Source organism: Peromyscus californicus, unplaced genomic scaffold (genome assembly GCF_007827085.1).
Source record: "Peromyscus californicus insignis strain IS unplaced genomic scaffold, ASM782708v3 Scaffold_18__1_contigs__length_77618521, whole genome shotgun sequence".
In the NCBI taxonomy this organism is placed as follows: Eukaryota; Metazoa; Chordata; class Mammalia; order Rodentia; family Cricetidae; genus Peromyscus; species Peromyscus californicus.
The window spans coordinates 34,015,719-34,031,160 of record NW_026294480.1 but is presented as its reverse complement, the minus strand read 5'-3'; the positions used below and the strand labels follow the sequence as shown (position 1 = coordinate 34,031,160).

Genomic DNA, 15,442 nt, shown 5'->3' with positions numbered 1-15,442 from the left:
ACAGCTCTGCTATGCTTCCCAGACAGGTGCAGGGCTCACTTTCCCAAGTGTTGCAGCTGGTAAAGGGGAGGGTCAGCTTCCTTGCAAGCTGAAGGCAGCAGGGGAAAGGGGGAAGGGCATCTTTCCCTCACTTCCACCATCATACCTCAGAAAGGGAGGCAGTACCAGCCTATGCCCCTCTCAAGTCCTCAGGGCTTGCTCACCAGCACCCCTGTCTACAGGGTCAACTCTACTGTGCTGCCCAGGCTGGGTGCAGTGCCTATCCTCCCAAGTGCTGCAGCTGTTGAGGGGTTGGGTCAGGTCCCCCACCTGCTGCAGGTGGCAAGGGGCAAGGGGAAGAGGTCATCTTTCCCTCGCCCATGCCACCATAGAGCATGAGAGGGGTGCGACCTGCTCTCCCATTCTCATGCCTTCAGGGCCAGCTCGCCCATGCCCCGGCAAACAGGGTCAGCTCTATAGTGCTGCCCAGGTGAGATGTAGAATCCTCTCTCCTGAGTGCTTCAGCCATGAGGGGCAGGACCAGTTCTCCTTAGTGTTGCAGCCAGTGAGGGGTGGGGCCAACTCTGTACAGCCCTATCTTCTTGGTCTTTAGTGGTATCAGGATCCACAGATGTCAACAGAGATGCATCAGAGCCATGAACCCAGACATGGGCCCCATCAGCAGTCCAGGCCCAGTCATCACTATAGCCCTGGGTGACAATCAGCCCATTCCTCACCTCTTTCGCCTCTTCAGATACGCCTCTGTCCACAGGACATGAACCATTCTGTCTCTCTCTCTCCCATACCACACCACACATTTGCTCACCATAATAGTGCCCCATCTGTCTGGCATGGGGCAGAGCTCTTGCTGGAGTCCTCTCCTGTACTCCATTTTAAAAATGGAATTATTTGTTTTTTTTTGATGTCTAGTTTCTCAAATTCTTTATATGTTTTGGAAATCAACCGTCTATCAGATGTGGGGTTGGTGAAAATCTTTTCTCATTCTGTAGGCTGCCATTTCATTTCATCCTTTTGACCTTGTCCTTTGCCTTATAGAAGCTTTTCAGTTTCATGAGGTCCCATTTATTTATTAATGATACATTTTTAAATCCATTACTTTACTGTTGGATATTTAGGTTGCTTCTATAACTTAGCTATTGTGAACAGTGCTGTAATAAATACTGATGTACAAGTAATATTGTAGTTTTAGTTTCTTGAGAAACCTGCATACTGACCTCCATGGTGGCTAGACTAGTTTATATTTCCACTAGCAATACATAGGGGCTTCTTCTTGTCCATGCCCTTAGTTACTTTTGCTAATGCTGTGAAGAGACGCTGTAACCAAGGCAACTGATAGAAGGAAGAGTTTATTGGTGTTTCCTTACGGTTTCAGAGAGTTAAGCGTCCATGACCATCATGGCAGGGAGAGTGGAAGCAGGCAGGCAGGCAGGGCCCTGGAGCAGTAGCTGAGAGCATACATTCTCATCCTAAAGAAGGAGCTGGGGGTAGGGGAGGGGGGCTGGCATGGTGCATACATCGAAGTGATTCCACTTTTACGTGGGTTCTGGGGATTGAACTTAAGTTTTCTGGCTTGCTCAATAGGCTTTTTACCTGTTGAGCTACCTCATTGGCCCTGTACAGATTTTTGAGTTCTTTGTGTATTCTAGGTATTAATTCTCTGTCTGATGTACAGATAGAAAAGATTTTCTTCCATTTTGTAGGTACTTTCTTTACTCATCTGTTTTCTTTGCTGTACAGGTCCTATTTATCTACTATGGCATTATTTCCTAGAGTAGCCATTGCCAAAGTCCTTATCAACGCCTCTATCTTGAAGTGTTTGCCCAAGTTTTTCCTCTAACAGCTTTAGGATTTCATGTTTCACACTAAGTCTTTGTTCCATTTGGAGTTGATTCATGTGCAGGTTGAGAAAGGCACCTAGTTTCATTCTTCTGTTCCTGGATATCCAGTTTTCTAGGCAACATTTGTTGAAGAAGTCTTTTCTCTGGTATCTATTTTTGGCATCCTTGTAAGTAATCAGGTGGCTGTAGTTGTGTGGATGTGTATCTGCATCTATATTTGGGTTTTTATTATAGTCTATTGAGCCACATGTTTGTTTTTATGCTAGTACCATGCTATTTTTTATTACTAAGCCTCTGCAGTATAGCTTGAAATTACAGCTGAGATTTTGTGCAAAACCAAATGTATGTGTGCCTATGTTTTGTGAGCATTTTTTGAAAAAAGTTTATGGTTATTACTAGATATTCAGTGATATTGAGGAGATAAAATAAAACAAAAACCTCAGAAGATGTACTGAATCTAGATTTACTGACTTGTGTGTCTATAATTAAATACAATTACTCAGGGTGATGGGTGATGGTTAGTGTTGTTGAGTTGACAGAATCTAGAATTACCTGGGAGATAGACCAGGGTATGCTTGTTAGGGATCATATTGACTATGTTAATTGATATGGGAAGAACCATTTTAATAGTGTGTGTGTGTGTGTGTGTGTGTGTGTGTGTGTGTGTGTGTGTGTGTGTGTGTTCTGGTCTATAACAAGCGGAGAAACAAAGCAAACACCTTTTCTTTCTTTCTTTTTTTTGTTTTTGTTTTTTTGAGACAGGGTTTCTCTGTCTCAAATCTGCCTCCCGAGTGCTTGGATTAAAGGCATGTGCCACCACTGCCTGACAAAAACGTATTTCTTTTTTTTTTTCCGAGACAGGGTTTCTCTGTGTGGCTTTGCGTCTTTCCTGGAACTCGCTTTGGAGACCAGGCTGGCCTCGAAATCACAGAAATCCGCCTGTCTCTGCCTCCCGAGTGCTGGGATTAAAGGCGTGCTGCCACCACTGCCTGGCTGCAAACACCTTTTCATCCCTCTCTGCATCTTGGCTGTGGGTGGTACGACCACCTGCTCCTAGCTCCTGCCCCTGACTTCTCCACCATGATATAGCGTATTTTTGGTCTGTGAGTCAGAATAAATCCTTTCTTCACTAAGTTCCTTTTGTCAGTGTCTTTTGTCACAGTAACAGGAAAAATAACCAGGACAACTAGTTTAAAGGGACACAGTCTGGACTGCCATTTGTGCTGTTTATACTGCCAGGCAAGTTGCAGGATTGGCCAAACCCATAAGACTTCTAGATATGATTAAAGCTGGGCAGAGTCAATGCAGGGAGAACCTCAAAGCTGGTTATTTTCCCCATTTGTGTGTTTCTAGGTTTCTAGATGGGCAACTAGAAGAGCCAACAGAATGTTCTCTACAAACGACATGAGGTAAGTAAGTCACTGCTGCTCCTAGAAGCATCTGAGAAAGTTCTCTGTACCTTTCCATCTGACTGTGCCACCTGCAGATGCCACTACTAAGTGGAGGGAGTGCATTAATTAGATAAAATTCAGAATTTCACTCCAGCTTCTGGGCGTACGGGCTGTCATACATGTGGGTTGAGGTGGGGTCTAACTTGGTGGAGAGGGGGGAGATCTTTCTTATTATTTTAGCTTGTGTCAGTCCTAAGAATAATTCTTTCTTTTCCTTAATGATGCCAATCCCTAGGAAATGATAGCTGGATGACTTCTTATTTAGTTCTTCCCCTGAAAAAACAGGCAGAATGCTTTTCCTTACTGGTAAGTATTACTCAGATAGAAGTCCTGGGTTGGGCGCTAGAATAAGCAGGGTTTCCTTATGAGCTTGTCACACAGGAACTCGTCAAGTTACAAGAAGATCCTTCAAGCTAAGCCTGTGAAGATTCAACTTGAGTTTCAGAGATCTTTGAATTGATATGTTTGCTCTTGGCAATGAGAAAGAGGTTGTACAAGGAACCCTCTCAACGGGTAGAGAAATAGGGATTAGCATTTATTTTGTGTTATATGTTCTGCAATTATTATCACTATGCTGTTCCTGAGGGGGAGAAGAAAATATAGCAAAGTATAATGACCATTGGGAGGAACTAATATGTGCTCTACATGAAGTATCCCCATTATTTGGATAGTATGATGATTACCCAAATCACAAAGAACACAGACTCATTTCTTTTATAGTTAAAGAATTAAAAATATTAACTAACAGAATATGCTCTAAAGTAAGTCTATTAGCACAACTGAAAACCATGTAGCAAAATAATTGCATCTCTTCTTGGTAGAAAGAAACAGTGTGAAAGTGGTATTAGTACATTATGTTTTGTAAAAAAGGCTAGGAATTGCAAAAGTTGCTGATCATTTATTAAAGTTTTTACATATATAACATGTATATATGTATGTGTATATATATACTACAGTTACATAATTTTTGGTGATGTTTGTTAATTAAAACAACTTGCTTCTTATTTGAATGAACAAATGCTTTTCAAGAGTCTAACTGAATACAATAGAATATAAACTCACCTGCTCATGGGATTTTAACTTCTCTTTCATCAAATCAACATTTCTTTTTAGTTGTTCATTTTCACCTGTGTACACATAACCAAGGAATACATTACTAAATAGTACTTAAAATTAATGTGGGGGTATCTGTAACATTTACATTTCTGTTCACGCACGTGCTCAATGAGTACGCACCCAGCACTGCTGGCCACTGGGAACGTGGGAACACAAGAAGTCCCAGCTTTTCACTGAACCTACAGTCTAGCAGTGTGGCAGATGCAGCAGCTACATCAGACAAACCTTCTATATTGGTACTGTGCTTGCGATACTGTGAAAACATGTGGTGGGGAGACCTGGGTCATCTGGACACTGGGTAAGGGTTCGGGGAAGCAGCCACCCTAAGCAGAGATTTAAGAGGCAAGGCTTGTTCAGCATTAGGGAAGGGTATTCCAGAATAGAGAAGTGTGAAACAGAGGATAAGCTTGAGGGAAACAATTTCAGAGGCCAGTGTGATGGCTTGCCATTGTAAGTTCTAGCTCTTGGGAGATTAAGGTAGGATTACTGCAAATTCTGGACCAAATAATAAGCTTAGGGCAGCTTAGGCTACAAAATGAGACTTGTGTCAAGAAGCCCAAGGAAAATAAATAATAAAAGTATGGGCTGGCAGGATGGTCCACTGGTTAAAAGCTCCTACCTCCAAGCCTAATGACTTGAGTTCAATCCTGGGACTTACAGGGTGGACAGAGATAACTGACTTCTGCACATTGTCTGCTTACTTCCACAAGAGAACCATTCAACATGTGCCCCACCTCCCATATAGAAAAATAAACATAATAAAAATATTTAAAAAGTAAAGACTGAAAAGCTACAATTTCAGAATAGGAAACTTGGTGAAGTATAAAGAGTGAGGAGGAGATGCTATACAAATTCAAACTGCACTATCCAGAAGGACATAATCTGTAAGGATGACTTGGAATTCTTACTGTATTACAGCGAATCACCAAAGAATACTGAACAATGAAGGAGTGAAATGACTCGAGATGCATGCTGTTACAGAGCGCTGTTCACTCTTGAATTCACAGCAGCTGTGATGACTTGCACAAGGTTGGGCCCATCATAATCCTGCCCAGGAATGGAAGTGGGCTCAAGAGGCCCCAGCTCTTCCTGAACATCTAGAAGCAATTAAGAGTTGCTGTAGGAGTCGGGGGAGACCGTCCTCAGTGGTGTAGTCACTGGTAAGGTGCCTATGTTCCTACAGATAACACCTCACCCATGCTCTTGTAAGCAATCCTATTGTATCTACTGGGTCACCATAACAAAACCCAATACAACTCTGTCTCTCTGTCTCTCTCTGTCTCTGTCTCTCTCTCCCCCCTCTCCTTGTTTTCCCTGAAATGAAAAACATACAAAAAAAAAAAAGAAAATATTTTCAACCAAAACAAAACAATATTACCAAAGGAAAGACTCCAGATAAGCCTCCTGTTTCCCCTCTATTGTGTGGGATTTTCAAGCCATGGGGACACAGTAAGTTTTCAAGTTGAAATACATATTGTTAATGGAATGTACTCTTGAATTTAAAAAGTAATATTTCAGGGGACTTCAATCTCTTTAATAGTAAATGGGCTTTCTTTATGATTCAGTTTTGTATGTTTTAAAAGTCTGGCCACTATTTTACTGTGATGAAATATATATATATATATAAAACACAACACTTACCAGCTATTTTAGGCATGCAGTTTAGAAGCATCAAGTATAATGTGTGTAATCATCTTGACTTCCATCTCCAGAACTTTATTATCTTCCCATAATGTATATGCTGTGTTTGTCAAACACTAACCTCTCCTATTCCATCCCCAGCTCCTGGCAACTTGTTATTTTCCATCTCTATGAATTTTACTACTCTAGGTACTGGGCATAAGTGGAATCATATAGTCTCTGTCCATTGTCTGGCACAGTTCACTTAGCAGAAGACTTCCAAGTTCATTCACGCTGTAGCATGCATCAGAATTTCATTCATCATGTGCATATTGCATATACCACACTAGTTTACCCATCTGTTGATGACCACTGCAGTTTACTCAACTCCGTTATTTTAACAGACACTTACAAAGAGAAAAGGGTTATTTTTGGTTACAGTTCTGTGAGTTTCAGTTTATGGTTGTACCTGTTGCTTCGAGCCTGTGGTAGCATACAGTGAAAGCAAAGGGCAGGTCAAAGCTGTCCATTGCATGTGGCTGGTTTGTGTTTGAGAAGCAAAGAGGCAAAGACCCTCCTCCAGGGTCCTTTCTCCTATGGGCTGGAGACTAAGTTTCTCATACATGGGCCTTTGGGAGTACATTTTATATCCAATCTACAGGAGGCTACTTCCACCTTTTGGTCTTTGTGATTAATGCTGCTATGAATACTAGTTCACAAATTTTATGTCTTTGATTTTTATTCTTTATGTAAATACATTAAAGTGGAATTTCTGAATCAAATGGTAGTTCTAGGTTTCATTTTTCTGAGTAATCCTCAGTTTGTAATGACAGCTACAGGATATGATATCAGCAATACCAACACACCCTGTGTTTTGAGATGGGGTCTCTCAGTGGCCTGGAGTTTGCCAAGTAGGTCAGGCCAGGTGGCGCCTGAATGAGCCATAGGAGTCCACCTGTCTCACCTTTCACCAGTGTTCGGTCTGTTAGTGGGTACTACCACATCTGGGTTTCTTTTACTTTTCCTTCCTTCCTTCCTTCCTTCCTTCCTTCCTTCCTTCCTTCCTTCCTTCCTTCCCTCCCTCCCTCCCTCCCTCCCTCCCTCCCTCCCTCCCTCCCTCCCTCCCTCCTTCTCTCCCTTTCCTTTTCTTTCTTTAAACATGGTTTCTATGGATTGTACTCATGTACAATTTATTGAATGAACTATCTCCCCACAAACCATGCGTTTAAGAATGATTTCCCCAACTTACTTTTCAAATTGTGTTGATATTGAATAGTCTGTTGTAGCCCTTTTATCATAGTATGAAGAGTAGTACATTCTAAAACATAAAAGATACATTTATTTGAAAATCATTTTGGAATCCTCTTGATTGAAAGAACTGAAACAAAATAATATTTAACTGAAAATTATGTGATCTTAATAAAGCAACCAGACATCTCAAGGTAATTTCCAATATATGGTGTCTTAGGGCTATTATTCCTATGATGAAACCTGGAAATAAGAACTACCCTGGTACTAATTTCTGTCTTAGGATTACTATTGCTGTAATGAAACCTGCAGGCAAGAACTGATGCAGAGGCCCTACGGGATTGCCTACAGCCCGATCTACAGGCATTTTCTTAAACAAGACTCCCTCCTTCTCCTCCTTGCCCCCTTCCCCTCCCTCCCTTTCCCAACTCCTTTTTTTGGTTTTTCGAGACATGGGTTTCTCTGTGTAGCCCTGGAAGTCCTGGAACTTGATTTGTAGACCAAGCTGGCCCTGAACTCAGAGACCCACCTGCCTCTGCCTCTCAAGTGCTGGGATTAAAGGTGTGCTCTACAACCTCTCAGCAAGCTCCCTCCTCTCTGATGATTTTAGCTTTTGTCAACTTGACATAAAACTAGCCAACACATACAGTAAGTACTTTAAATTCACCTTTTATGTGAAAGGAATCCCAACACTTTTTTTTTCTAAGTAATGACTTTTCTAAGACACAGTACAGTGGAGACCTCCCCCTGTGCCTTAGCAATGTCTTCCCTAAAAGTGACCCACAGCTGGACACGTCTGGGAACCACAGAAAGTGTTTCCATGCAACTCTTCCAGGAAAGCACATTCTAAGAAAAGAGATTAAGTTTGTTCAAAGGTGGAGGGCCATAGAGTGAGATGGTATATGATGAGGCTTTTGTTATAGCTGAGCAATATGTTCTCTTGGTACTCATAACTAAGTCCTGGGCAAGACAGAACTATGAAAGTATTGAAAACCCTACACAGTGTTACAAGACAACCTTAGTGCCATGGCTTCGGACAGAATAGAAAATACTTTCTTTAATCGTGATGATGAAAATCAAAGTATTTTGCAAAAGTTCAAAGCCTCATGACCAGTACCAGGTTCCGCTTTTGTGGCCCTTCTCTCTTTCCTGCTCTCCCTTCTGTCCCCAACACCCACTCACACAAAGCCCTCCGTCACATTCTCCTTTCTCCATGTTGCTATTTCCCAGTAACAGAATGATGGTTAAATTACATTTTCCAGATCGTCACTAGCTGCTGACTTGCTTCACACATGCTACTGTGCTAGATGATATAATAAGAGAGATGTGCTTGGTTATTACTTGTCCTTGTTGTAATGAACACCATTTATTGTAAGGAATCTAGCAATTAGTGAAAGAAGGTAGCTGAAGTTCCTTCAGTAATCAGCAAATGAAAATCACTTGCTACTCTGTGCATACTCGAGGTTTTAAAAAGTATTTTTCAAATTTGAACACAAGATGGCAGGCTCAGCACATTGTTCCACATTAGAAATTAGCTAGCTAAAGAATTCTTCATGAACTAGAATGCCATTCACTGACTTAGAATAAAAGCTTTCCATTGTCCTCGCCAACTTTAATCTACATTATCTTTCCCCTGGAATTTATTATGCCATCCTATTAAAATGTTCTTGATTATTAAGCCATTTCTTAATAATTTAGTACACCAATAATGATTTTAGTGAAAATTTAGGATCTAGCATTGATTATCAATTTGTGTGTTAGTAAATATTTCATAGAGGAGTCTAAAATATTAAATGCAATTAAAACATAGCTTTCAGCTTGGACCTGAAATGTCTCCCAAAGACTCGTGTGCTAAAGGTTTAGTTCTTAGCTCGTGGAGTCACTGGGAGGTGGCCGACCTTTAAGAGACAGAATCTAGCAAGACGTCAGGCCACTGATGTATGCCTTCAGAACAAACTGTGGGACCCATTTCTCTTCCTCGGTTTCACAGCCAGGCATAAGGCTTCGGGCCTTCTCTGCTGCGTGTCATGCCATTATGGGCTGCACCAGGCCCAGAGCAGTGGGGTCACGTGGTCATGGACTGGGCACTCTAAAACTGCCAGCCCTGAATGGACGTTTCTTTTTTTTAGGTTGATTTAGCCCAGGTGTTTGTTACAGTAAAGGAGAGAGAGTTAACTTAAGCATCTAAAAGAGTCTACCAGTGCTTAGTCTTCAACACTAATATTATTACCGTCTTGATCACTCTTACAATGTGTCCATTCTTTGGTATTTAGTCAAGATGCTACACGAAAACCTGTACAGAGATAACTATAGCAGCCATATTCATAACAGGTAAAATTTGGATGAGAACAATGAGTCTTTTAATAGGTGAATGAATAAACTGTGCTTCCTCCACAAAATTCAGTAAAAATATATATTTTTTAATTGTGCACAGAAACGTGAAGGAATTTTAAAAGCAAAGTCAAAGAAGTCAGTCTGAAGAAGTTGAATATTATGTGATTTCAACTATCTAATGATTTGGAAAATGAAGAGCTATACACAGTAAAATGATCAGTGAAGCTCAGACATCCAGAGGGATCAATGGAGGGGAGAGGGTGTATATGCAGAGCACTGGGACTCTTTTAGGGCAGTGAAACTAGTATCTGGTTTGATACTGTAGTGATAAATGCATGCCATTATGCATTTATCAAGACCCATAGAATGAATAACACAAGAAGTGAGCGCTAAGTGAACTTTGGATTTTAACTGCGTATCTATCAATTCAATATTGCCTCAGGAGCTGTAACAAATGCAAGTTGTTGGTGACAGGGAAACTGGAAGAATCAAAGAATATATGGGGATTTTCCATACTTTCATTCACTTTTCTCTGTGTATTTTAAACTTTCCAAAATGTCTACCAATTAACAAATTCAAAGTAATTTCTGTTATGATTTCAACACAGTGTCACACACTAAGAAAAGCTTTTTCATAATAAATACAAGTACTTTAAAAAGTTTTTTTGTGTTTTTATCTTTTTGACATTTAATAAAATTTTAGATGTACAGAAAAATTGAAAATATTTTATATATATTTCTGATATATAATTTCTGATTATATAATCATTAATATATAATAAGATATATATATATATATATATATCCAGTTACCCCTATTATTAATACTCTACATATTAGTATGGTATATCTGTCACAATCTATGAACCAATAGTGACCTTATTTGCTAAAATTCATGCTTTATTTACATTTCCATGGTTACTTCTTTTGCTTGCCCTGGGAGGCTCTCCACCATACCACTGCATACTTATTTGCCATGTCGTCTTAGGCTTCTCTGCTCTGACAGTTCTGTTTCTTTGGTTCTAGTGAACTTGACAGTCTTTGGAATATTGGTCATGTATTTCATCACGTCCTGTGGAAACTTGCATGATGTTTATTTCATGATTAGATTGGGGTGGTAGAAATGGGGAGGAAGTTTACATAGGTAAAGCATCATTTTCATCATATCATATTATATCAAAGGAACCTGTGGTTATTATGATATTGTTTCTGATGTCTCTGACCATGTGGCAGAGGTAGCATTTGGCAGGGTCAAGGTTCAGCATCATGTAATTATATACTACACCTTGTGATACTGTGTGCTTCCCTACAGTAAAGGAATTACTGTACTTGGCCCACACTTAACCACTGGAGTCATGCTCCACCTAGCTAGAACAAATTATCTACATAAGCCACTTGGAATTCTGCCACATGGGAGATCTGTTTCTTCTTCCTTTGTTATTTATTTATAAAAGTGGATTAAGCGTATTTGCTAAGCATTATGGGTATAATTCAACACTGTTCTTTTTGTTGCTAAAATCATTCCAACTTTGCTCATTGAGAGCTCTCTCAGTTGGTTTCTGAGTTGTTTTTGACAAATTCCATCATTATGGGTTTATTTTTTTTTCTTTTCTTTCACTTTTTTAAAAAATATGTTTTAAGATGAGAAAGGCTCTCTCTTTCTATCCCCAGCTGGATTGAACTTATAACCCTCCTCCTTAAGCCTCCTGAGCGCTGGAATTCTGTACTGTAACACCACACCTGGCTATTTTTTTTCTGTTTTGAGTGTTGTCTTCCTTGTGGCACTACAAGATACTTCAGTCTTACAGTATAAATTTAATCCTAATCCTACACTCACCCAGTTCTTTTTATTAGAGATAGGTAAGATTCTTCTTTTTATTAGAAGTTAATATCTGGGCACTGGATCATTGCTACTTAGGGCCTCTCAGTAGACACAGCATGAAAATATACGTGCTAAATGGTCATCTCTGAAATATATATACAAGTAACATTATACAGACTGGGCAGGTTGTATTTGGGAATATATATGTATAGACATATACATATATTCATGTAACAACAATTAATAAAAAAGGCCATGCATTTGAAAGAAAGAGGGATATGGGGAGGGCTTGGAGGAAGGAAAGGGAAGGGCTAAATGACATTATCATAATCTCAAAAAAATAAAAGAAGTAATAAAAATAAAAACTCAAAAGGAAAATATATGTGCATAGTTTCATTTAAAAATGTTCCCACATTTTACTGCTTTGTGTGTGTGCATATGCATGTGTGCATGCAAGCGTGACATGTTAAGTCAGAGGACATTTTGGGGAGTTGATGTTCTTTTTCCTGTGTGGATCCTGTGGCTCAAACTAGGGCACTGGACTTGGCTGCAGGTGCCTTTACCCACTGAGCCACCTTGTCAGCTCACAGCTTCACCTTAAACTCTTAAAACTGGTGACCCATCTTACATTTATGTAGTAGGAACTCAAGTTTTACCCCACATGGTTTTATAGACCTGCACTGAGCCTTCAATTTGCCATTGGCTACATGGGTAGTGTCTGGTAGAAGACTTAACTTCCTTCATTGTAGTTTTTGCATATTTTGGAGGAGTACTAAAAAAGAGTCCAATGAGACAACAGTCTGCAAAGGTCTACATGCACTTAAGGTAGGCGACAAGCAAAGGCATAATGCCAGCCCCTGTCGTCATCGTCATGAGCACCCTCATCATACTAAGACTGCTCTAGGCAGCAAAGAACTGACCTTCTTTGATTGTGGCCTCTTTTGTTTGCATTATCTTTAATAAACTATTAGTCTTCTCCAGCTGGATATCCAGACGGTTGTTCTTTCCAGTGGTTTCTATCATTTTCTGCAGAAGAAATTGGGACCATATTATCAAGGACACTATTTTGGTTCTTTTGTTAAGAATATGAAGACAAATGAGAACAAAAACCATTTGACATCTGAGAGTCTAATAACTGAATTTGGGATATAATTTCAAACAAACTACAGCATACCGAGCCTTCGATTTTCCCTTTCTTACACGCATGGCCTCTGCTAGTGGACAACTTCCTTCATTCTAGGTTTTCATGTAGTTGAAACTACACTAAGAAGAGTCCAGTGAGACAACAGTCTGAAAAGTCCTATGGGCACCTAAAGTAGGTGACACAGGCAGGGCCCAATGGCAGTCACTGCAGTGAGCACACAAACAAGGAGAACTATGACCTGTGAGCACCTTTCTTTCAATTATTCAACCTTTAGTTCCATGTTAACCACAGGTGTCTACCAAGCATAATGGTAGATGCCCATTATGAGAGCTTCTCTGGAGGCTGATGTCGGAGGTCTATGTCCTGAGCTCAGGAGTTCATGTCCAGCCAGGACACTCCAGTACAGTTTTGTCTTAAAACTTTTGCTTCCAGACGACTCTATGATGACATGATTATGCTACTTATTTTGTTCTGCACTTAGCTGCTCCACTTAGCATTATTATCTGGGAGACAATATCACAATCACAAATCTACTGCGTTCTTTTTACAGCTATTCTGAGTCTTAGTTTTGAAGATGCTATTAGGGAAAATTTTGTTGTTTATAATTTTTCTATTATAGACAATAAAAAAGCATTTTGAACATGTCTCCTTGGTATCTTTGTAAACAGTACAATAAGCTTCCTTGTATTCTTCAGGTGTATCAATTCATCATCAAGCTTGTGTTTTCTACACCTCCATCCACTTCCCTATTTTTTTCTTAAGCAGCTCACGTCGTATTACTTCATCTGTATTACCATTTATGTATCTCTCATGTATCTTTCTAAGAGGTAAAATTCTAAATATCAGAATACCATATCCAATTAAAAAATGGACAATTATTTTTATTTATGATACTTGAGAATCTGATAATGTATTTTCAAATTAATATTCAAGTATATGGCACTGATTCCTTTTTCACGAGAGTATTTATTTCTTTTCCATGTTGGACTATGAAAATCCAAGTTTTAGGCAAAGAGAAGGAAAAGAGAACAGGTAGGATGGGGAAAACTAAATACATGTATGTTCTATATTATAATTAGTCATCACGGTAGAAGACGAAACATGAACCTACTTTACTTTTCATTAAAACTACTTTGGAGTTTGTGGGTATTCTGGCATTCCCTTAACTTTAGCAAAAAGACATCAATTGTTTATTTCCTTGCCCTAGGAACATTTTTACATATTAGTACAAATAAGTTAAAATGACAACGGGCATTATGGAAGAGGAGGTAGAAAGAATGTAAGAGCCAGAGGCTGGGAAGAGTGTTGTGAAATGCTGTCTCCTGGACGGGACTGGCTGTTGTAGTCATGACTCATAGCGGCCATGGCCTGTACAAGACCAAGCCAGTCAACGTTCCAGTATGAGTGGGAAAGGGCCCAGGAGCCCCTACCTCTAGCTGAGGAGCTCCTCGAAACTGATCGGTGGTGTAAGGGGTGATATTTCTTGGTGTGTGTGTGTATGGCTGCTGGTAGGTGGACCATATTCTGGTGGGTGCGTCACGTCCCTATGCATGCAGGAAACACTAACCAGACTTAGTGAGTTATTGAAGAGGAAGAATGAGGAGGGGGAGGAGGAGGAAGTGGAAGAAGAGGAGGAAGAAAGAGGAGGAGGAGGAAGAGGAGGAGGGGGAAGAGGAGGAGGGAGAGGAGGAGGAGGAGGAAAAGGAGGAGGAGGAGGAAGAGGAGGAGAAGGAGAAGATGATAAGGTGGAAAAGGGAAGTACTGGGTGTGTGTGTGTGTGTGTGTGTGTGTGTGTGTGTGTGTGTGTGTTCCCTGGTATATGTGTGGGGGCTTTGGGTTGGATATGACTGAGAAACATTGCATACATGCATGAAATTGTTGGACAAAAAAAATATTAAAGTTTTAAATACAAGAAAGGATTTAGCAAAATACATTTTCATTATTCTAATCTGGTTCATCTTTTAAAAATTAAAAAGTATGTTTATTCAACAACAATGACACATTGTACTATAATAACATACAATGAAAAAAACTAAGTTTATTGGTGTTTTCAAATTCCTGGTATGCTATTCTTTGGGATTTGGGGACAATAAATCAGCATTCCCATGAATTTTCAGTCTTTACACTTTTTTCCCCCTTGAGACATGGTTTCCTTGTGTAGCCCTGCCTGTCCTGGAATTTGCTTTGTAGACCAGGCTATCCTTGAACTCTGAGATCCATCGCCTCTGCCTCTGGAGTGCTGGGATTAATGATGTGCACCACCATGCCTGGCCATACATTTATTATTTAGCTAACATAGCTAAAATTCATGTTTAAAGATTAAAATACACCAAGTTAAGTAGTACTTAGAAAGAAATACAGCCTATAGAAACAGTCAAACAATGAAAAATGTAACTTAAAATTTGGGTCTCCCAGTAAGGAAATAGCCCCTCATGGATCAAGTGTAGACACTGCCCATTATATTTTTAAAATTAAAACTTTGTTTATTTTTATGTATGAGTGTTTTGACTACATCTAAGCACACCATGAGTGTATAGTGCCCTCAGGTGTCATAGGAGGGTGTTGCATTTTCTGGAATTAGGGTTACAGACAGTTGTGAGCTGCCAAGCTGGAGCTGGGAACTGAACCCTGGTCTGTAAGAGCAGCCAGTGTTCCTAACCACTGAGCGTCTCTCCAGCTCTGGCTCACTTTTTTGTGATGAATTTTCCTTTCTTCCCAGTTTCTCTCCTTGACAACAATCTTTTGTATTTCTCTCCAGTCGTTTGCTATGTGTCTTTACATACCTTTTCTATCTGCGAGAAGTCATCTATCAGTTTGTCAAGATTCACATTGCTAATCTTCTTCAAACTGCCTTCGTTGCTTTGATCCAT

General features: G+C 40.0%; 1 protein-coding gene across 2 annotated transcripts in view; it reads right to left on the bottom strand.

The window, feature by feature from the left end:
* The window catches only part of Ccdc152 (coiled-coil domain containing 152), a 27,395-nt gene extending 11,953 nt beyond the window's left edge, over positions 1 to 15,442 (bottom strand). The window contains exons 1-4 of one of the 2 annotated variants that reach the window (XM_052743222.1): positions 15,356 to 15,442; positions 12,349 to 12,454; positions 7,275 to 7,343; positions 4,352 to 4,416 (exon numbers count right to left, since the gene is read on the bottom strand). In XM_052743222.1, coding sequence (XP_052599182.1) covers positions 4,352 to 4,416; positions 7,275 to 7,343; positions 12,349 to 12,454; positions 15,356 to 15,442 — 327 coding nt within the window. The remainder of the gene's footprint in view (positions 1 to 4,351; positions 4,417 to 7,274; positions 7,344 to 12,348; positions 12,455 to 15,355) is intronic. The other variant, XM_052743223.1, reaches the window with a different exon arrangement.